We start from the raw sequence: 24041 nt of genomic DNA on the forward strand, positions 1-24041 counted from the left end.
AGAAATACGAGCCTTAGGTCATTAATGGGCGGCAGGGTAGCCTAGTGGTTAGAGCGTTGGACTAGTAACCGGAAGGTTGCAAGTTCAAACCACCGAGCTGAACGACATCTGTCGTTCTGCCCCTGAACAGGCAGTTAACCCACTATTCCTAGGCCGTCATTGAAAATAAGAATGTGTTCTTAACTGACTTGCCTTGTTAAATAAAGGTAAAATTAAAAAATAATATGGTTGAATCCGGAAACTATCATCTCAAACAAAACGTTTATTCTTTCAGTGAAATACGAAACCGTTTCGTGTTTTATCTAACGGTGGCATCCATAAGTCTAAATATTCCTGTTAGATTGCACAACCTTCAATGTTATGTCATAATAACTGGCAAATTAGTTCGCAACGAGCCAGGCGGCCCAAACTGTTGCATATACCCTGACTCTGGTTGCAATGAACGCAAGAGAAGTGACACAATTTCACCTGGCTAATATTGCCTGCTAACCTGGATTTCTTTTAACTAAATATACAGTTTTAAAATATACATACTTCTGTGTATTGATTTTAAGAAAGGCATTGATGTTTATGGTTAGGTACAGTCGTGCAACAATTGTGCTTTTTTCGCAAATGCGCATTTGTTAAATCATCCCCTGTTTGGCGAAGTTGGCTGTCTTTGTTAGGAAGAAATTGTCTTCACACAGTTCGCAACGAGCCAGGCGGCCCAAACTGCTGCATATACCCTGACACAGAGAAGTGACACAATTTTCCTAGTTAAAAGAAATTCATGTTAGCAGGCAATATTAACTAAATATGCAGGTTTAAAAATATTTACTTGTGTATTGATTTTAAGAAAGGCATTGATGTTTATGGTTAGGTACACATTGGAGCAAAGACAGTCCTTTTTCGCAAATGCGCACCGCATCAATTATATGCAACGCAGGACACGCTAGATAAACTAGTAATATCATCAACCATGTGTAGTTAGTTAACTAGTGATTATGATTGTTTTTTATAAGATATGTTTGATGCTAGCTAGCAACTTACCTTAGCTTAAATAAAGGTGTAAAAAAAAAAATCGGTGTCCAAAAATACAGATTTCCGATTGTTATGAAAACTTGAAAGGGGGGGGGTGATGTTTTTATATCATAGTTTCACACCTCATGTAGCCTAGCCCATGGACCTATATGTTCTGATAAGGATTGTATCAAATCAAAATTTGTTTGTCACGTGCACCGAATACAACACGAATACAGTGAAATACTTAGGTGTATTAGGTGAACAATGGGTAAGTAAAGAAATAAAACAACAGTAAAAAGACAGGCTATATACAGAAGCGAGGCTATAAAAGTAGCAAGGCTACATACAGACACCTGTTAGTCAGGCTTATTGAGGTAGTATGTACATGTAGGAATCGTTAAAGTGACTATGCATATATGATGAACAGAAAGTAGCAGAAGCGGAAAAAGAGGGGTTGGCGGGTGGTGGGACACAATGCAGATAGCCCGGTTAGCCAATGTGCGGGAGCACTGGTTGGTCGGCCCAATTGAGGTAGTATGTACATGAGTGTATAGTTAAAATAACTATGCATATACGATAGAGAGTAGCAGCAGCAGCATATCACAACTATAACAACTAAAGTGGCCAAATAACTGCTTAAAATGAATCACCTTAATCCACTTTACAAGGGGTGTAGAGCCTAACTGGAATACATAAGCAGCGCATGAGTTTCAAGTTTGGGGAAGATAATTGTCACTATAAAAATGCACCTTTTATAATAAAAGCATTACATGCATAAATGTATTTGTGGTCACTTTTGAGAATGGTGTTTTCCTGCTAATGGAACAGTTGAGCTTATATCCTACTACCATGTGCGCATTGCTGCGCTTATAATGTGAAGTGCTAGCCTAATAGTTTATCAACATTTAAAGCTAAACATTTTGATCTGTTGTGTCAAGGTTTTTTGATATTAGTGGTTGTATTAATTTGGGATCTATTGTATCCCACAACTGTCCCAGACTATGTTTGGAATATTTATTTCTCACACAGAATAGGTCAACCTTTGTATTATGGGGGATAGTAGATTGGCATGGGCTAGTGCTTTTGCTGTTTGTTAGGCCTACTCATCTTGTTGGCTGACGAAATGTAAAAGTTGACAGTTCTTTCAATATGCACCTTGGAATTGGATAAGGACGCGCGCAGTTGTGTCCCCGACGTGTCTGTCTTCACTTATAGCCTGTGAGAGAGCCATGTGAGTGCTGCTGGCATCCCCATTTAGCTCAACGTTTGTATCACAACTAAAGTTACATTACTAACTCTAAATTAAGCATATAGAACTACCTATTTCTTTGTTAACTGCTCAATACAGAATAACTGCATGTGTGCACTCCCTCAAACTGTTTGGAGAAAATATCCTTTCTATTTTTATTCAAATGTATTCTTCATACTATAAAATGCCACGGAATTCTAAGCAAATCTTGTCTGCTAAATGAACTACGGCCATTTAAAATAGCCAGATCGGGACCGAACAGACTACATTTTCTTCATATCATGCTTCTTTTGACCTGTCTAAAATAATGGAATTTTTGTGAAGGCGTAGGCTATAGTACTTGGATTTATTAGGCTGTAGATGTTCCAAAGGTCTGCATCAGTGACTTGTATGCCATGTGTAGAAGCCAGGAGATGCTAAATGTGTTTGTTAATTAACGGTCAATTACCGTGAGGCCGACAGTTACTTACTTGACAATCACCGGCTGACTACATTTTGTTACCACCACAGCCCGTGGCAAGATTAACCTGCCATCTTTGTAAATTGAAATATTCTACCCAACTGCCATACTTCCACTCTACTAAGATGCTTCTCAGAATAATGTGTAGGCTTATTTCTCATGTTACTCGCCCAGTGTCTTCGCTAAGGCAAGATGAACTTGCCATCTTGATAAATGAAAATCTACACTCCGCCGTAATCACGCCACTGAGTTAGCTTCTAATATTGGACTGCACCCCAACATTTTAAATTCCAAATAAGGAGGATGAAGTTGGGCACAAGACATGGGAACATGATAGCTTTGAAGTTGTATTTAGAACATTGTGAATACAAGTCATATCAGAGATGATGCCTGCTTATTCATGTAACACACTAAAACATTGTTATACTAGCATACATAGCATAGCATATGAATGGGATTATGCTGTTGCTACAGTAATTACTACTGGTAGAACTAACAACTGGGGGACTAGGACTACCTATGTAAAATGCATGAAAAATGAGTAAAAAATGGATAAAATGCAAGACCTAAAACTATTGATGCAGATAATTAAGTACTTTTGAACCTTTTGGCTTTCCGTAATGCAGTACCATTAGCTACATAATGTTGCTGCACTGAAAGAATACAAAGCCACAGAGACCGAAGTACTATCGAATTGCAGTGATCAGCACAATAGCCTTGCTCTTGTCATCAAGAAACATTGACACTTTGTATCGACACAGTCAAAGAACACGGCGAAACCCGCAGCCGCCAAACATTGCAACATAAAGCACATGCACAACCCAGGCGAGTTTCAAACACCACTGTGGAACAGAAGCAAACAATTAGAACTAGCAGAACACAGACATGCATGCTACAGCATTAGCATATCACCAAGAACACCAGCTCCTAGCAGCTCCTAACGAGCACCCAACAGCAGTGGAGGCAGCAGAGAATAAGTGAGGAAAACTGATCAGCTAAATATAGACGACCATATTAAGGCAGGAGTGTTTGTAGAATATGATTGGTGCGACGTCAGCTGATGCATCGCTGAAGCCAGTACTCGGGATCCCTGTATGAACTAGCTCTGCACTTGATTTACAGGCAAAGCCATGTATTTAGAGTTGGGCCAGTTTCTGCATTACAATATGATGCATTTTACAGTACATAACACTTCAATGTTCTATGGCAGCCACGTTAGCTCCCCAATAACATTACAAGGGGAATATTTAAACAGTGCTATGTAACCGAATGTCTAGAATTAGAACAATATTCAAAAAGTTACACTAAATATATGGCTCTGGTTACAGGTACTAATAGTTACTGGCTACCTTGTTTATTGGTGAAAGGAGTAGATTGTGTAGCTTATCTTTGATCATTCAATTCCGTTCCAGAAGAGGGAGGAGGAGAGTGGATGGTCCTCTCTTGTCGTAGCTAGCTGTGCTCTGTAGTGATTAGCGAAGCTACCATGACCCTGGCTTTTTTGTTTTGTTTACTCATGAAGTGTGGGCTGTGCCATAGACTGTAAGGGCTGTGCACACAGAGGAAGGTGGAGATGTGCATGCCCGATTTAATCAATATTTGTAAGTAGCCATATGTTGTTTGGAGGGTGGAACTAAACGAGCATTTCCACACTGGACAGGAATAGTGGCGGCAACTCTGTAGGAGTCCTTTATTGTGCGATTAATGGAAGCCATTAATCGGAAGATAATGCTCTGACTATACTGTAGAGAAATCAATGCTCCGAGGAGAATTTGTCCCTAGGTACAGCTCAGTGGAGGCTGGTGGGAGGGAGCTATAGGAGGACAGGATCATTGTAATAGCTGGAATGGAATAAATGGAACGGAGTCAAACGATGTTCCCATATGTTTGATGTATTTTGATCCCGTTCCATTTATTCTAGTCCAGCCATTACAATGAGCCCATCCTCCTATAGCTCCTCCCACCAGCCTCCACGGGTACAGATCTAGGAATCAGTTCCCCTCGCCTTAGTGGGGGAAAATGCAAAACTGACCAAAGGTAATAGATTTATCTGTGCCTCTGAACTTGTTGTCCCTCTGTTTGGTCTGTGTGTGTTCAGACAGGGGGCTGGAGCATCACTGGGCCCTGGGAGAAGGACAACTTCATGGAGGTGCTGAAGACCGTGTCGGGCCCCTACCGCGCCCAGCCCTTCTTCACAGTCAGAGTCCGTGTGGACCCCAAGAATTCCAATAGCAACGTCATCCAGGTCAGTTGCTCTGGCTGACCTGGACCTGACACACACACAAACACATAGGCATGCATGCATAAGGCTGTTACAATGACCGTATTACTGCCACACTGGCAGTCACAAGTCATAACTATAGTCAAATTCCAAATAGGCTTCTCCAAGCTCTGATGCTGCTGGTGGTCATTAGTAGCTTATTATCTCTTGTGAATGATGCCCAGCTTTAAGGCAAGAAAATTACTTTTTTTTGTGACTTTTTCAGATCATAGTCACACACCTCATGGAGCCAACCAATAGGCCTATATGTTTTTATATGGTTTGTATCACAACTGACGTGGCCAAATAACTTCTTAAAATGAAGCACATGAATCCACTTTACAACAGGTGTAGAGCCTACCTGGCCTACATATGCAGTGCGTGAGTTTCAAGTTTGAGGAAGATAATTTTCACCATAAGTGTGGTCACTTTTGAGAATGGTGTTGTCCTGCTAATGGAACATTTGCGCTAATAGCATGTGTGCATTGCTGCGCTTATAATTTGAAGAAATGGCCTAATTGTTTAGCTTAATGTCGATAAACTTTCTGATCTGTTGCGTCACTCATTACTTTAAAATGTTTTTTTTATATGCTAATGGTTGTATTAATTTGAGATCTATTGCATCCCACAACTGTCCCAGACTGTTTGGAATATTTATTTCACGCACAGAATAGGTCAACCTTTGTACTATGGGGGATAGTAGATTGACATATGCTTTTGCTGTTCGTTTGGCCTGCTCATCTTGTTGGCTGACATGAAGTAAATGTGTACAGTTCTTCCAATATCTTCAATATGCACCTTGAAATTGGTTTTAAGGGCACGCGCAGTTGCATCCCCGGTGTATTGGTCTTCACTTGTAGCCTGTTAGAAAGACCTGTCATATGATGGAGAGCAATATGAGTGAGAGGTGCTTCGGAGCGCCCAGCCGGGAGAAGGGAATTATAATTATTATATTCAGCCCAAGGGCACAATGGCCACTTTCCCGCAAAAGGCATGGATTTTTTTAGTGGGCATTACAGCCACATAAAGGGGATGCCGCTGGGAAATGTGATTATTATCAAGTGCTTTTAAATTTGTGAATGAGAGTGATAAAGTGTGACAGCCTTTGAAAAAACAAAGCAGAGCTCATGCCTTTCATGCGACTTTCTTCAAATCATAATTAGTCGGATCATGCAGCCTTATAATGTATTAAAAATCAGAACATATACTCTGTTGGAATTGCAGCTAAAGTTACATTGTTATAGACCTACATCCATCTTGCCCTACCTTTCTAAAATCTGCAAAAGCCAAGTTAACAGATCACCGACCATTTTGAATCCCACCGTTACCTTTTCCACTATGCAATCTGGTTTCGGAGCTGGTCATGGGTGCACCTCAACCACGCTCAAGGTCCTAAATGATTTCATAACCGCCATCGATAAAAGAAAGTACTGTGCAGCCGTCTTCATCAACTTGGCCAAGGCTTTTGACTCCGTCAATCACTGCATTCTTATCGGCAGACTCAAATGACTGCCTCGCCTGGTTCACCAACTACTTCTCAGATAGAGTTCAGTGTGTCAAATCGGAGGGCCTGTTGTCCGGACCTCTTGCAGTCTCTATGGGGGTGCCGCAGGGTTCAATTCTCGGTCCGGCTCTTTTCTCTGTATAGATCAATGATGTTGCTCTTGCTGCTGGTGATTCTCTGATCCACCTCTATGCAGACGACGCCATTCTATATACATCTGGCCGTTCTTTGGAGACTGTGTTAACAAACCTCAGAACGGGCTTTAATGCCATACAACACTTCTTCCTTGGCCTCCAAATGCTTTAAAAAGCTAGTAAAACTGAATGTATGCTTTTCAACCGATCGATGCCCGCACCCGACTGCCCGAGTAGCATCACTACTCTGGACGATTCTGACTTAGAATATGTGGACAACTACAAATACCTAGGTGTCTGGTTAGACTGTAAACTCTCCCTCGACTTACATTAAGCATCTCCAGTCCAAAAATGAAATCTAGAATCAGCTTCCTATTTCGCAACAAAGCCTCCTTCACTCATGCTGCCAAACATACCCTCGTAAAACTGACTATCCTACCGATCATTGACTTCGGTGATGTCATTTACAAAATAGCCTCCAACACTCTACTCAGCAAATTGGATGCAGTCTATCACAGTGCCATCTGTTTTGTCACCAAAGCTCCATATACTACCTGCCACTGCGACCTGTACGCTCTCGTTGGCTGTCCCTCGCTGGCTCCGGGTCATCTATAAGTCTTTGCTAGGTAAAGCCCTGCCTTATTTCAGCTCACTGGTCACCATGGCAACACCCACCCGTAGCACGTGCTTCAGCAGATATATTTCACTGGTCATCCCCAAAGCCAACACTTCCATTGGTTGCCTTTCCTTCCAGTTCTCTGCTGCCAATGACTGGAACGAAATGCAAAAATCACTGAAGCTGGAGACTTATAACTAACTTTAAGCATCAGCTGTCTGAGCTGCTTACCGATCACTGTACCTGTACACAGCCAATCTGTAAATAGCACACCCAACTACCTCATCCCCATATTGTTATTTATCTTCTTGCTCTTATGCACCCCAGTATCTCTACTTGCACATCATCATCTGCAAATCTATCACTCCAGTGTTAATGCTAAATTGTAATTATTTCACCTCTATGGCGTGTTTATTGACTTCCTAATCTTCTACATTTGCACACGCTATACATAGATTTTTCTATTGTGTTATTGACTCTACGTTTGTTTGTAACTCTGTTGTTTTTGTTGCACTGGTTTGCTTTATCTTGGCCAGGTCGCAGTCTAAATGAGAACTTGTTCTCAACTGGCTTACCTGGTTAAATAAAGGTGAAATGAAGTAAAAAAGCGATTTGTGTTGAACGATTTGTTAATCGCTCAACACAGAATAGCCACGTGCGCACTCCCTCATAATTTTTGAGAAAATACCCTTTCTATGTTATTCAGCTATGTTCAATTATATTCTTCATACTAAAAAATTCTAAGCAAATCTTGCCAGCTACATGAACTCGTGTAGCCCACAGCCAGATCAGGGCCTAACATAAGGACAACTCAGAGTATGCTGTTCTGTTCTTCTGAAATAGACTACATTTTCTTTATATCATGTTTCTTTAGACCTGTCTAAAATAAATATATAATGGATTTATTGTGATGGAGCAGGCTATATTATATAGATTTATGAGACTTTGAAATGTAGATGTTCCAAAGTCCTACATTAGTGACTTGTAGGCTGTGTGTGGAAGCCAGAAGATGCTGAATGTGTTTGTTCATTAATGGTCCATTACCTTGAGACCGGAAGTTAATTGCTTGACGGTCACCGGCTGCAGACGCGGTTCTCTGAGCTAGCCACCTGTAAGCCTATAGGTATGTGTACTTGATTTACTCTCTGGGCCCGCGGGGTCTGGCACATGTTTCCAGGCTATACAGTGTGGGTCCAATCTTGCAAACTTGTGCTTAGACTGGAGGTTTAGACCTTTGGTCTAAAGTGGCTAGCTCCTAGGTTTTCTCATAGGAAATCCTGGCACAAATAGCCACCCTGCTACCACGAGTCATTTTATGTCCAGTAACAAAATAAGAAATCAACCTATCGGAGATGTTAAACGGTAGAGCCACCATTAAGTCACATTTAACAGGTCAACTTGGCCAACTTCAAGGTTGACTTTGTTACCCTTGGTCTGTAACAAGAGGGTAAGTGTGCCAATATACATGTATCTGCCAAAATAAAGGAACTCTTTTTTTTATTTTTATAAAGCCCTTCTTACATCAGCTGATATCTCAAAGTGCTGTACAGAAACCCAGCCTAAAACCCCAAACATCAAGCAATGCAGGTGTAGAAGCACGGTGGCTAGGAAAAAGTTCCTAGAAAGCCCGGAACCTAGGAAGAAACTAAGAGAGGAACCAGGCTCTGAGGGGTGGCCAGTCTTCTTCTGTCTGTGCTGGGTGGAGATTAACAGACCATGGCCAAAATGTTCAAATGTTCATAGATGACCAGCAGGGTCAAATAATAATAATCACAGTGGTTGTAGAGGGTGCAACAGGTCAGCATCTCCAGAAGTAATTGTCAGTTGGCTTTTCATAGCTGATCATTCAGAGTATCTCTACAGATCCTGCTGTCTCTAGAGAGTTGAAAACAGCAGGTCTGGGACAGGTAGCACGTCCGGTGAACATGTCAGGGTTCCATAGTCGCAGGCAGAACAGTAGCACGACCAGGTGGACTGGGGACAGCAAGGACTCATCAGGCCAGGAGAGCGAGAGAGATTCACACAGGAGAAATACTCCAGATATAACAGACTGATCCTAGCCCCCCGACACAAACTACTGCAGCATAAATACTGGAGGCTGAGAGGGGAGGGGTCGGGAGACACTGTGGCCCCATCTGACGATACCCCCGGACTGGGCCAAACAGGCACAATGTAACCCCACCCACGTTGCCAAAGCACAGCCCCTAGACCACTAGAGGGATATCTTCAACCACCAACTTATCATCCTGAGACAAGGCCGAGTATAGCCCACGAACATCTCCCCCATGGCACAAACCCAAGGGGGGGGGGCGCCAAACCGGACAGGAAGATCATGTCAGTGACTCAACCCACTCAAGTGATGCACCCCTCCTAGGGCCGGCATGGAATTTCATGAATTTATCACTGCTGAAGTGAAAGCCATCCTTTCTTGGGGAATGCTGCTTTTTAGTTAGCTTTGTGACAGTATCAAAAATACATTTTGGATTGTTCTTATTTTCCTCAATTAAGTTGAAAAAATAGGATGATCGAGCAGCAGTGAGGGCTCTTCGCTACTGCACGTTACTGTCTTTCCAAGCTAGTCAGGAGACTTCCGTTCCAATTTTCTGGAAGCTTGCTTCAAAGCTCGGGTATTTTCTATATACCAGGGAGCTAATTTCTTATGACAAATGTTTTTTTGTTTTTAGGGTTGCGGCTGCATCTAGGATATTACGTAAGGTTCAATTGAGTTCCTCAGTTAGGTGGTTAACTGATTTTTGTACTCTGATGTCCTTGGGTAGGTGGAGGGGGTCTGGAAGGGCATCTAGGAATCTTTGGGTTGTCTGAGAATTTATAGCACGGCTTTTGATGATCCTTCATTGGGGTCTGAGCAGATTATTTGTTGCGATTGCAAAAGTAATGAAATGGTGGTCTGATAGTCCACGATTATGAGGAAAAACATTAAGATCCACAACATTTATTCCACGGGACAAAACTAGGTCCAGAGTATGACTGTGGCAGTGAGTAGGTCCAGAGACATATTGGACAAAACTCACCGAGTCGATTATGACTCCGAAAGCCTTTTGGAGTGGGTCTGTGGACTTTTCCATGTGAATATTAAAGTTACCAAAAATATGAATATTATCTGCCATGACTACAAGGTCCGATAGGAACGCTGTATATGGCCCAGGAGGCCTGTAAACAGTAACTATAGAAAGTGATTGAATAGGCTGCATAGATTTCATGACTAGAAGCTCAAAAGATGAAAACGCAATCGTTTTTGTGTGTAAATATACATTTGCTATCGTAAATGTTAGCAACACCTCCACCTTTGCGGGATGCGCGGGGGGATATGGTCACTAGTGTGACCAGGAGGTGAGGCCTCATTTAACACAGTAAATTCATCAGGCTTAAGCCATGTTTCAGTTAGGCCAATCGCATCATGATCAGTTAATTGACTATAGCTGCCTTGGAAGTGAGGGCTCTAACATTAAGTAGCCCTATTTTGAGATGTGAGAGATCACAATCTCTTTCAATAATGACAGGAATGGAGGAATTCTTTATTCCAGTGAGATAGCTAAGGCGAACACCGCCATGTTTAGTTTTGCCCAACCTAGAACGAGGCACAGACACGGTCTCAATGGGGATAGCTGAGCTGACTACACTGACTGTGCTAGTGGCAGACCTCTAAGCTGGCAGGCTTGCTATCTCATTGTGGAGCTAGGGGAGTTAGAGCCCTGTCTATGTTCGTAGATAAGATGAGAGCACCCCTCCAGCTGGGATGGAGTCCGTCACTCCTCAGCAGGCCAGGCTTGATGCTGTTTGTGGGTGAGTCCCAGAAAGAGGGCCAATTATCTACAAATTCTATCTTTTGGAAGCGGCAGAAAACAATTTTTAACCAGCGATTGAGTTGTGAGACTGCTGTAGAGCTCATCACTGCCCCTAACTGGGAGGGGGCCAGACACAATTACTCGATGCCGACACATTTCTAGCTGATTTACACGCTGAATCTATGTTGCGCTTGGTGACCTATGACCGTTTCTTCCTAACATTGTTGGTGCCAACGTGGATAACAATATCCCTATACTCTTGCCAGTTTTAGCCAGCACCATCTTCAGATTAGCCTTAACGTCGGTAGCCCTGCCCCCTGGTAAACAGTGTATGATTGCTGGATGATTCATTTTAAGTCTAATACTGAGGGTAATGGTGTCGCCAGTGACTAGAGTTTTGAATTTGTCAGAGCTAATGGTGGGAGGCTTCAGCGTCTCAGACCCCGTAACGGGAGGAGGAGAGACCAGAGAAGGCTCACTTGAGTAAATGAAGGATGCAAAGTATTTTGAAAGCAGGTGCTTCTACACAGGTGTGGTTCCTGAGTTAATTAAGCAATTAAAACATCCCATGTTTAGGGTCATGTATAAAAATGCCCAGTTGCTCATTATTATGGCTAGAAGAAAGATCTGTGACTTTGAAAAAGGGGTCTAAAAGGAGCATAGGGGTTTAAAGTGTGTGTGTGTGTCACCAGATCTTAACCCAGTTGAACACTTATGGGATATTCTTGAGCGGTGCCTGAGACGGCATTCTCCACCACCTACAAAACACCAAGTTATGGAATTTCTCTTGTAAGAATGGTGTCGCGTCCCCCAATAGAGTTCCAGACACATGTAGAATCTATACCACGGCGTATTGAAGCTGTTCTGGCAGCTCTTGGTGGCCAAACGCTAGTGCTGAGCGATTAACCAACATTTTTGTTATTGTTCGGTTTTTAAACAACTAATTGGTAGACATTTGTTTAAATTATTTACATTTAATTTAATTCCTTTTTCTTCTGTGAGCTCAATGCACATTTTCTTGCTGTAGTTTCTCCATAGATAAATCAGGTCAAGCCTGAACTGTGCGATGTAGTAGGAATTTGTAGTTTCCAACAGGCCAATATTCTACATAGTTTAGTGCAGAAAATGTGGTAATTAACAACAATGACCATAATCCATTGCGTGTCTAATTGTCTGGAGACGGAGAGAAGAGAATGCACGATCAAGAAGGATAAAGAAGAGTTGCTTTGCAAGGTCTCTCTACCTGAAAACCCATGATCTACAGTGCCTTCAGAAAGTACTCACACCCCTGGACTTCTTCCACATTTTGTTGTTACAGCCTGAATTGAAAATATATAAAATGTAGATTTTATTTTTTGTCAGTGGCCTACACACAATACCCTAGAATGTCAAAGTGGAATTATGTTTTTTAAAATGTTGACAAATGAATAGAAAATGTCAAGCTGAACTGTCTTGAGTCAATAAGTGTTAATCCCTTCGTTATGGCAAGCCTAAATACGTTTCCTTAACTTAAATTTACTTAACCAGTCGCATAAGTTGCATGGACTCATCTCTCATCTCTGTACCCCACACATAGAATTATCTTTAAGGTCCCTCAGCCGATCAGTACATTTCAAACGGATTCAACCACAAAGACCTGGGAGGTTTTCCAATGCCTTGCAAAGAAGGGCACCTATTAGTAGATGGGTAAAAAGCAGACATTGAATATCCATTTGAGCATGGTGAAGTTATAAATGACACTTTTGGGATGGTGTATCAATACACTCAGTCACTACAAAGATACAGGCATTATTCCTAACTCAGTTGCCGGTGAGGAAGGAAACGGCTCAGGGATTTCACCACGAGGCCAATGGTGACTTTAAAACAGAGAACTCTAGATGGTTCAACAACATTGTATTTTACTCCAAAATACTAACCTAATTGAGAGTGAAAAGAAGGAAGCCTGTACAAAACATGCGTCCTGTTTGCAACAAGGCACTAAAGTAATACTTTAAAAATGTCCTGAAAACAAAGTGTTATGTTTGGGGCAAATACAACACATTACTGAATACCACTCCATATTCTCAAATATAGTGGTGGCTACATCCATGTTATGGGTTTTCTTGTAATCGTTAAGGATTGGGGAGTTTTTCCTGATAAAAAATAAACGGGATGGAGCTAAGCACAGACAAAACCCTAGGAACCCTAGGAGGAATACTAATCTAATCAAGATAAACTTTGCAAAAAAGAAACTTCCTCTCGCTATCAACTGTGTTTATTTTCAGCAAACTTAACATGTGTAAATATTTGTATGAACATAAGATTCAACAACTGAGACATAAACTGAACAAGTTCCACAGATATGTGATTAACAGAAATTGAATAATTTGTCCCTGAACAAAGGGGGGGTCAAAATCAAAAGTAACAGTCAGTATCTGGTGTGGCCACCAGTTGCATTAAGTACTGCAGTACATCTCCTCCTCATGGACTGCACCAGATTTGCCAGTTCTTGCTGTGAGATGTTACCCCACTCTTCCACCAAGGCACCTGCAAGTTCCCGGACATTTCTGGGGGGAATGGCCCTAGCCCTCACCCTCTGATCCAACAGCTCCCAAACGTGTTCAATGGGATTGAGATCCGGGCTCTTCGCTGGCCATGGCAGAACAATGACATTCCTGTCTTGCAGGAAATCACGAACAGAACGAGCAGTATGGCTGGTGGCATTGTCATGCTGGAGGGTCATGTCAGGATGAGCCTGCAGGAAGGGTACCGCGTGAGGCAGGAGGATGTTTCAACCCGTTGCCTGCAATGACAACAAGCTCAGACCGATGATGCTGTGACACACCGCCGCAGACCATGATGGACCCTCCACCTCCAAATCGATCCCCCTCCAGAGCACAGGCCTCGGTGTAACGGTCATTCCTTCGATGATAAATGCAAATCCGACCATCACCCCTGGTGAGAAAAAACTGCGACTTGTCAGAGAAGGGCACTTTTTGCCAGTCCTGTCTGGTCCAGCGACGGTGGGTTTGTGCCTTTAGGCGACGTTGTTGCCAGTGATGTCTAGTGAGGACCTGCCTTACAACAGGCCTACCTACAATCCCTCAGTCCGGCCTCTCTCATTCTATTGCAGACAGTCTGAGCACTGATGGAGGGATTGTGCGTTCTTGGTGTAACTCGGACCGTTGTTGTTGCCGTCCTGTACCTGTCCCGCAGTTGTGATGTTCAGATGTACCGATCCTGTGCAGGTGTTACACGTGATCTGCCACTGCGAGTACGATCAGCTGTCCGTCCTGTCTCCCTGTAGCGCTGTCTTAGGCGTCTCACAGTACGGACATTGCAATTTATTGCCCTGGCCACATCCTCAGTCCTCATGCCTCCTTGCAGCATGCCTAAGGCACGTTCAAGCAGATGAGCAGGGACCCTGGGCCCTCATTTTGTGTTTTACAGAGTCAGTAGAAAGCCCTCTTTACTGTCCTAAGTTTTCATAACTGTGACCTTAATTGCCTACCATCTGTAAGCTGTTAGGGTCTTAACGACGGTTACACAGGTGCATGTTTATTAATTGTTTATGGTTCAGTGAACAAGCATGGGAAATCGTTCTTAAACCCTTTACAATGAAGTTCTCTGAAGTTATTTGGATTTTTACAAATGATCTTTGAAAGACAGGGTCCTGAAAAAGGGATGTTTCTATTTGTTTTATTTTTCATGAATGTTAGAATGTTTCTTCCACTTTGACAGAATATTTTATGTAGAACATTGACCAAAATTGACAAATAATTTTTAATCCTACTTTGTAACACAACAAAATGTGGAATAAGTCCAGGGGTATGAACACTTTCTGAAGGCGCTATGTGATTGATAGTTGGCATTCAGCTTTCATAAAAGTATGCCTTATTCTCTGAAGAACTATTAAAATAGTGATTTTGTCAGTCAGCATAGGCAGCAGCTCTATAGTGATGAGATGATGACTTGGAATGAAATAATGTAGTGCCTTCAGAAAGTATTCACACCCCTTGACATTTTTTCACATTTTGTTGTAGGCCTACATTTAGGTATAATGTAGCCTATGCAGTAGTGCACAGAGATAGACCCACGTATGCTCGCCCTCACGCGCAACACAGTGTCATTTTGTGGTGCTGGGAACCCAAATAATGCATAGTACCTTTTTTAATGTCTAAAACAATTCTCAAAAACAGACCTCTAAAAGTGCTAGAACCCAACGCCCTATTTAAGACAACACTTTGTTGGTGTTTCCTCTATTTTGGACCTTACTTGTATATTGCATCATGCATCCTTGAGTTGCCTAGGCTACTAGCGTTACACACATTTCAAAAGATGCATTTTCTCATGTGACCAAAATCATGGCTTTTGCCTATCCGTTCCCGACACATCCATGTGCTTTCACAGGAATAAAGATGTAGGAGGATTATACAACGAGAAGTTTATATTTTAACATTTTAAATGGCTGTAATTTCCCCGTTACTGCTATAACTGACTGGTGTGATCCACTAAGGTGGTAAGCCTGGAGATGACGAGGTACAAGAACTGTGAGTTTGAATCCCACTTGGGGCAAAGCTTTTCTTTGTGGACAAAATGCCCCACTGCTGGTCCTCGAGTCAAATAACGCATATGTAACGAAGAAGATGATTATACAGTGCCTTGCGAAAGTATTCGGCCCCCTTGAACTTTGCGACCTTTTGCCACATTTCAGGCTTCAAACATAAAGATATAAAACTGTATTTTTTTGTGAAGAATCAACAACAAGTGGGACACAATCATGAAGTGGAACGACATTTATTGGATATTTCAAACTTTTTTAACAAATCAAAAACTGAAAAATTGGGCGTGCAAAATTATTCAGCCCCTTTACTTTCAGTGCAGCAAACTCTCTCCAGAAGTTCAGTGAGGATCTCTGAATGATCCAATGTTGACCTAAATGACTAATGATGATAAATACAATCCACCTGTGTGTAATCAAGTCTCCGTATAAATGCACCTGCACTGTGATAGTCTCAGAGGTCCGTCAAAAGCGCAGAGAGCACCATGAAGAACAAGGAACACACCAGGCAGGTCCGAGATACTGTTGTGAAGAAGTTTAAAACCGGATTTGGATACAAAAAGATTTCTCAAGCTTTAAACATCCCAAGGAGCACTGTGCAAGAGATAATATTGAAATGGAAGGAGTATCAGACCACTGCAAATCTACCAAGACCTGGCCGTCCCTCTAAACTTTCAGCTCATACAAGGAGAAGACTGATCAGAGATGCAGCCAAGAGGCCCATGATCACTCTGGATGAACTGCAGAGATCTACAGCTGAGGTGGGAGACTCTGTCCATAGGACAACAATCAGTCGTATATTGCACAAATCTGGCCTTTATGGAAGAGTGGCAAGAAGAAAGACATTTCTTAAAGATATCCATAAAAAGTGTTGTTTAAAGTTTGCCACAAAACACCTGGGAGACACACCAAACATGTGGAAGAAGGTGCTCTGGTCAGATGAAACCAAAATTGAACTTTTTGGCAACAATGCAAAACGTTATGTTTGGCGTAAAAGCAACACAGCTCATCACCCTGAACACACCATCCCCACTGTCAAACATGGTGGTGGCAGCATCATGGTTTGGGCCTGCTTTTTTTCAGCAGGGACAGAGAAGATGGTTCAAATTGATGGGAAGATGGATGGAGCCAAATACAGGACCATTCTGGAAGAAAACCTGATGGAGTCTGCAAAAGACCTGAGACTGGGACGGAGATTTGTCTTCCAACAAGACAATGATCCAAAACATAAAGCAAAATCTACAATGGAATGGTTCAAAAATAAACATATCCAGGTGTTAGAATGGCCAAGTCAAAGTCCAGACCTGAATCCAATCGAGAATCTGTGGAAAGAACTGAAAACTGCTGTTCACAAATGCTCTCCATCCAACCTCACTGAGCTCGAGCTGTTTTGCAAGGAGGAATGGGAAAAAATGTCAGTCTCTCGATGTGCAAAACTGATAGAGACACCCCAAGCGACTTACAGCTGTAATCGCAGCAAAAGGTGGCGCTACAAAGTATTAACTTCAGGGGGCTGGATAATTTTGCACGCCCAATTTTTCAGTTTTTGATTTGTTAAAAAAGTTTGAAATATCCAATAAATGTCGTTCCACTTCATGATTGTGTCCCACTTGTTGTTGATTCTTCACAAAAAAATACAGTTTTATATCTTTATGTTTGAAGCCTGAAATGTGGCAAAGGGTCGCAAAGTTCAAGGGGGCCGAATACTTTCGCAAGGCACTGTAAAAATGCAGATAAAATGCTGTAGGCCTACATTTAGGTATAATGTAGCCTGTGCATGTGCACAGAGACACATGCACGCTTGCACAACACACTGTCACTTTGTGGTGCTGGGAATAACAGTCTGGTAACACTTTAATGAAGCCAGTTCCTTATGTAAGAACAAAACCATATATTGACCATAACGTTACCAGTCTGGTAACACTTTAACGAAGCCAGTTCCTTATGTAAGAACAAAACCATATATTGACCATAACGTTACCAGTCTGGTAACACTTTAACGAAGCCAGTTCCTTATGTAAGAACAAAACCATATATTGACCATAACGTTACCAGTCTGGTAACACTTTAACGAAGCCAGTTCCTTATGTAAGAACAAAACCATATATTGACCATAACGTTACCAGTCTGGTAACACTTTAACGAAGCCAGTTCCTTATGTAAGAACAAAACCATATATTGACCATAACGTTACCAGTCTGGTAACACTTTAACGAAGCCAGTTCCTTATGTAAGAACAAAACCATATATTGACCATAACGTTACCAGTCTGGTAACACTTTAATGAAGCCAGTTCCTTATGTAAGAACAAAACCATATATTGACCATAAAGTTACCCAAATCAGCAGTTCAGAGGTATGTGCAGGAGTATTTTTTTTAATAAGGTGTTATGTTTCCCCTGAGGTCGGGATTCATTTGTTTGAGAATAAATATCCAATGGCTTTTAACAGGTGCCAAATGTGAAAGTGAATGGACTCTGCACACTTCAATTCATTCTCCCTTATGATTAGTGTGTTGGCTCACCTGTTGATGTATTTCGGCCAGGTGGGCCAATCAGGGTTGTTCCTCCCCCCGTGGGACTATGACAGCAATACAGCCAATGAAAAGGTGAGTAAAGTTTGGGTGGCTAGAGGGGTGGGTGGTGGCCAGTAAGGGTTGGGTCTTTGCCTATCCATGGCTGTCAAAATTAGGTACTGTAACAAATTAGATTGTAAACGTGATCAATCATATCGCGTGACACAATGCACACAAACGCTGTCAGGGTGGAATAGTCCATTATTATGAACCAGTCTGTGGGTGGTTAATGACACTTGTTTCTACTTGTATGAGGAAAAACGTGGATTATATCCCCTCCCATGCGCTGAAGGCATATCTGGATTACATGGTGGAGCTGGGCCTGCTGTTGGGAGGGGATAAGAACTCCACGCAGAGCCAGATGCAGCAGATCCTGGACTTTGAGACAACGCTTGCCAACATCACCATATCGCAGGACAAATGCTGCGACAAGGAGAAGATCTACCACAAGATCACCATCGCCGAGCTGCAGGTGTGTGTGCATCTGTCAGGTGGGGGTTACAGAGAGAGAGAGAGGGAGAGAACATGTGAGCTTCCATGTGTGTGGGAGAGCGAGAAGGAGGTACATAAAGTGAGGTGGATTTGAGTGGACACATGCCATCGGATCAGACTGGAAAACCTTTACTCTTTAATCAATTATAGTCTGTTCTCACTTTTCCTCTTGTCTCCATTTGTCAAAACATGCATGGGTTTTTCACACATCCCATCCCCGACCAAATCACCACCACCATCTGAAACCTGTGGCCTCTTCACAACCTTTGTCTGTTTTTTTCCTCCTCTGAGGACTATTCTTCTCTGCTTCTCCTGCGGTCCTCTTCTTTGTTTATGAACACTGTCTAGGTCGCCAAGGTGCCTCTTGCCAAGAGCTGTTGCTAGACCTGTTGGGGAGGTTTATGACCCTCATAAATACCTTTCCCCTATTTTCTCTCTCAACTCTACATTTGACTCTTGGAAAGCCCTTTGTTAACATAGAGAGAGTCTGGTAACATCAAAAGGTTGGGAACGGAACCATATTTTGGTAATCCAACCAGTTGAAAATATCTGTTGGTACTTAAAGAATATGTCAGATCAGTTGTCGCCTGAGACATTATTACTGATGACAGGATGACATAAACTGTATCTTGGAAAGTCTACACATTGTAGTTATCAGATTCACATGGAATTGTTGTGCAATTTAAATGTTTAAATATGAAACTATTTGTGAACAGATGAAATGTAATTTTAGCTTCTAAATGAGAGAATTGTTTTCATAAAGTAAACTCTGCTCACTCAGTGTCCCCGCACAAGTGAACAGACATTGGTTGTGAACTATGAAACACGCCCTTCTCTCCACTACAAAAGCCCATTGACGAAAGTCAACCTGGTGTTTCCGATGACGTGAGGACTTTTGACCATATGTTTAAAAGGGCTAATATCAACTACAGAACTAAGCCAACCTCGGCGTGAGCTCTGGTTGCGACTGGTTGAATGACTACAACCTAATTAGCATTGTGTTCCCGGTGACGTGAGGACTGATGTCCATACGTTTAGAAGGGCAAATTTCAATGTGGAGGTGACGATCGACACGCTGGAAGGATGAATTTCAACTATACCAGCCAGAATATAGCATGAGCTTATAGTAATGGCAACTTGGTATGAACTTTGAACTCTTATTCACTAAAGAAGTGATACATCCTAGATGTCGAGCTAGCAGCAGCAAACACAGAAGCAGCTGTAAACGTGGGCTAGGAAAGGACGGACAATCTCTTCAGAAAGACAGGGTACTACAACATATCCGTTCTACCGCACAGCGACGGTACTACAACATATACTTTCTACCACAAGACATATTCTTCAAAGGACAAGAGAGATCTCTGCTGGGCAACCCTGCCTTCCACCTACGACCAATTTATCGAAGCACAGCTCAGAGTAAATATTTATTGCATTTTCCTTTTCCAAATGGGCGGTTATTTAGAATTCATACGATTCTGTATTTATGATAGCATAGCTTCATAAGGTCCGATGGATTTGGCCTCTCTTTGTTCCTCAGTCTTCCCGCGCTTTCATTCAAACCCAACCCCCTTTCTTTGTGTAACCAGCCGTCATATCGGTTCCGTCCGCCAGGGACATTTTCTTGTATGACATAATTAGTAATCAATGTATGATCCATCCTGTGTATATTTAGTAAATAAATAATTAAACCACATTTTCTATTGCTGATTCAACTTGTTAGCCAGGGTTCGTGAAGATAAGACTGAATAAGGTGACGATAAATAATTGACTGCTATTGATATAAAAGATATTACCAGGTCTTTTAAGAGTTTATTCGGAAGACAACAGATCTATACACATTCTTCCATGCTGACTTTCTAGTTAATTACATTTACATGATTAGGTAATCAGGTAATATTAATGACAGAGAAATTATTTTATAAAATAGCATGTCATATCACTTAATCCGGCATAGCAAAGACACAACAACAGAGATGGCGAAGGGTAGGAGGAAAAGGAGGATCCTTTGTCAACAGAAAGAACGAATGGACAGGCCGTTTGAGAGTCAGGAATTGAAATTCAGCATTTGTAGGATGGGTTGACTCATTAAAATGGGTGGTAATGGGTAGATTGTGTATACCACTGCCATTTTTATGTGTTGTTCCACCTCAAAAAGCACTAGGTGGGTGTGTCAATCCTCTTCCATCTCAGATTGTTCTGAAAATCGTTTGTTAGAAACCGATAAGATTAGCACTCCTGCAACAATACTTTGTTGAAATATACACTGAACAAAAGTATAAACGCAACATGCAACAATTTCAAATACAGTTCGTATAAGGAAATCAGTCAATTAATTTGGTACTAATCTATGCATTTCACACACACCTTTAGAAAAAGGTAGGGGCATGGATCAGAACACTAGTCAGTATCTGATGTGACCACAATTTTCCCCATGCAGCGCGACATATCTCAAGCATTCCAAACCTGCTCAATGGGTGACATGTCTGGTGAGTATGCAGGCCATGGAAGAACTGGGACATTTTCGTCTTCCAGGAATTGTGTACAGATCCTTGCGACATGGAGCTGTGCATTATCATGCTGAAACATGAGGTGATGGTGGTGGATGAATGGCATGATAATGGGCCTCAGGATCTCGTCCCGGTATCTCTGTGCATTCAAATTGCCATCTATAAAATGCAATTGTGTTTGTTGTCTGTAGCTTATGTCTGCCCATACCATAACCCCACCACCACCATAGGGCACTCTGTTCACAACGTTGACATCCGCAAACCGCTCGCCCACACGATGCCATCTGCCTGGTACAGTTGAAACCGGGATTCATCTGTGAAGAGTACACTTCTCCACTGTGCCAGTGGCCATAGAAGGTGAGCATTCGCCCACTGAAGTCTGTTATGATGCCGAACTACAATCGGGTCAAGAGGACGAGCACATAGATGAGCTTCCCTGAGAATGTTTCTGACAGTTTTTGCAGAAATTCTTCATCTGTGCAAACCCACAGTGTCATCAGCTGTCCGGGTGGCTGGTCTCTAACGATCCCACAGGTGATTTAAGCCTGATGTGGAGGTCCTGGGCTGGTGTGGTTACACGTGGTCTGTGGTCACGTGGACGTACTAGGAAATTCTCTAAAATTACATTGGACTCGGCTTATGGTAGAGAAATTAACATTACATTCTCTGGCAACAGCTTTGTTGGACATACCAATACATCCATACTCTATACATCCTCAAAAAATGCAGTTTTTTAAACCGATTTCATTAACTTCTTATTCTTACAGAGCATAGTATTCAATTTCGCAAACTGGTTATTTAAATCTACCTTTACAAATATTGAATAGGGTGGTTTTTTTCTTATAAAAATAGTTAGGTCGATGTGATATTTAGCAATAATTTAATTAAATTCATCACATACTTTTCGTTAATGGAGAATCTTGGACTATCAAAAACAAAAAGAACACCACAAGCTTGCAGATGGATGTCCTTACCAAGTCCTTTACCCAAGTCAAGCCTAAGATCCACCCAGAACATAGTCACATACACACATTGGAAAGACAAATGCTCAAGTGATTGTGTCCCAAATCGACAAAATTGATATTTCTCAATTTGAGGCATGAAACCTTTAACCCTGGCAATTTGACTGGTACACTCCCCAATGGCTGCCTGGTATCGTGATGCAATCATTTCCATGGTAATGTAGAATGCTCATTCAAAAGATGTCAACTGATGTAGCTCATGCAATGGAATGTATTTTTTAAAGTCAGTTGTGTTGAATCAACAAATCACAGCACATATTTTAGCACATACTTTACTTCCTGCTTTGCTCTGTGGGTACACTTGCAATGGCAGCTAGTCCATCCATTATGCCATCATTGACTTGGGGGGTTGCCTGTTCTATTCATTCTATTTCTATGGCAGCACTTAGTCAAGAGCGGAGTAGAAGATTATGGTAAACTTTTTTTTGTTGCTATTCGACAGTTATTACAGTGACCCTGGTCATTTGGCTGGCCATTTACTGTCATCCAACCATGGCTGAAGGCAGTTTCCACCATATTCCTCACACCAGTCCATTCCTTTTACACTCCCCCTCATGGATTTAAGCGTGCACGTTAATGGAAGAGGGTAGGGATTCGGAATTGTTGCCAAAACCACCCAAAAAATCTATGTTCAGACTGTTTCACACTGCTTAAAAAAACTATGTTGAGCTGTCTAATCATATAAAATTACTAGAGGGGCTATATCATGAAACCCACAAAGTTAGAAAATGGTAGCTATTGTGTCCGGGAGAAATCCAAACCATTTTAATTGGAATTGAATGGCAGAGGATTAGGGGACGCATTTCCTGCTTTTACTTATGCAGGAAAATAAAAGTAAGGCATGTGATATGTTTAATAAAATTAATATCAACCTAAAACATTGTCATATACAGTGCCGATTTTAGAATGTAATTCTTGGTGGGCCAAAAAAATGAATAAATGTGGGATGCAAGCCAGCAAAGCCACTACACAACACTTAACAATACATTAATTGCACTATAACGGTGACAAACAGTGCCCACAAACAGTTAGTGCCTACATAAAGCTGTCCCAACAGCTGAGTCCCAACACCCCCTACACCTGGCTATCAGCGGAGCCTTGTATGGCAGTCAAACATTTAATTCAGACTCATTTACCTCCTTTAAAAAAAACATGTCTGATATGGCTGACTTGCTTAAACAAATGTTGTTTCTGCTGACAATTGAGATGTACAAACTACGGCATAAGGGGACAGCAAGCGGATAAGAGGCAATCTGTAATTTCAATTAAGACATTAATGAGCGAGCTAGGACGGACGTAGTCTATATAACTATTTGTTCAGCACTTTTGAAATGTACAGCAACAGAATTCAGAACATGGGCTGTTCTTACAGGATTCTTCCTGTACACCAAGTCAGAACGGTAGGATGAATAAAGGGGTCATATAAGCAGACAATGAAAGCTCTTTACAAAATTAGATGATTACATTTCTCAAAACTGGTTATAGGCTACATGTGCACCACCAAGTCAGAACAGTAGGTGAAATTCAGAGGTGTAAATAAACCATTTTAGGGTGAGGCACATGGGCTACTAACAGCTTACAGTACAACATACACTTAGTATTACATCATGTATGCAGCGGCATACAGTACATTTTTGAACTCAGCTTGTTATGCTGTGCTCACTTGAACAGGAAGGTGGCACGGCAATCCTTTGTGGGCAAATTTTGTCATGAAACTGTCATCAAAGTCTGCCATTCTCTGGATTGATAGTGCTTACAAGAAACCCAAGTTCCAGATTTACAATTTCGAGTTGGATGAAAGTTCAAACGTATTTTCCCAGTCGTACCTCGTTTCCCCCCGTGTTCTCAGTAGTTTTGAACTCACTAAAGTCAGTT

At 41.8% G+C, this 24041-nt stretch overlaps 1 protein-coding gene across 4 annotated transcripts in view; it reads left to right on the top strand.

Moving 5' to 3' along the window:
- Positions 1-24041, top strand: part of LOC110509553 (endothelin-converting enzyme 2-like) — a 56963-nt gene that overhangs the window by 17328 nt on the left and 15594 nt on the right. For 2 of the 4 annotated variants that reach the window (XM_036968067.1, XM_021590491.2), the window contains exons 5-7: positions 4810-4956; positions 18116-18178; positions 18438-18617. In XM_036968067.1, the coding sequence (XP_036823962.1) occupies positions 4810-4956; positions 18116-18178; positions 18438-18617 (390 nt within the window). The remainder of the gene's footprint in view (positions 1-4809; positions 4957-18115; positions 18179-18437; positions 18618-24041) is intronic. The other 2 variants (XM_021590492.2, XM_036968068.1) reach the window with 2 other exon arrangements.

This window comes from Oncorhynchus mykiss, chromosome Y (genome assembly GCF_013265735.2).
Source record: "Oncorhynchus mykiss isolate Arlee chromosome Y, USDA_OmykA_1.1, whole genome shotgun sequence".
Lineage (NCBI taxonomy): Eukaryota > Metazoa > Chordata > Actinopteri > Salmoniformes > Salmonidae > Oncorhynchus > Oncorhynchus mykiss.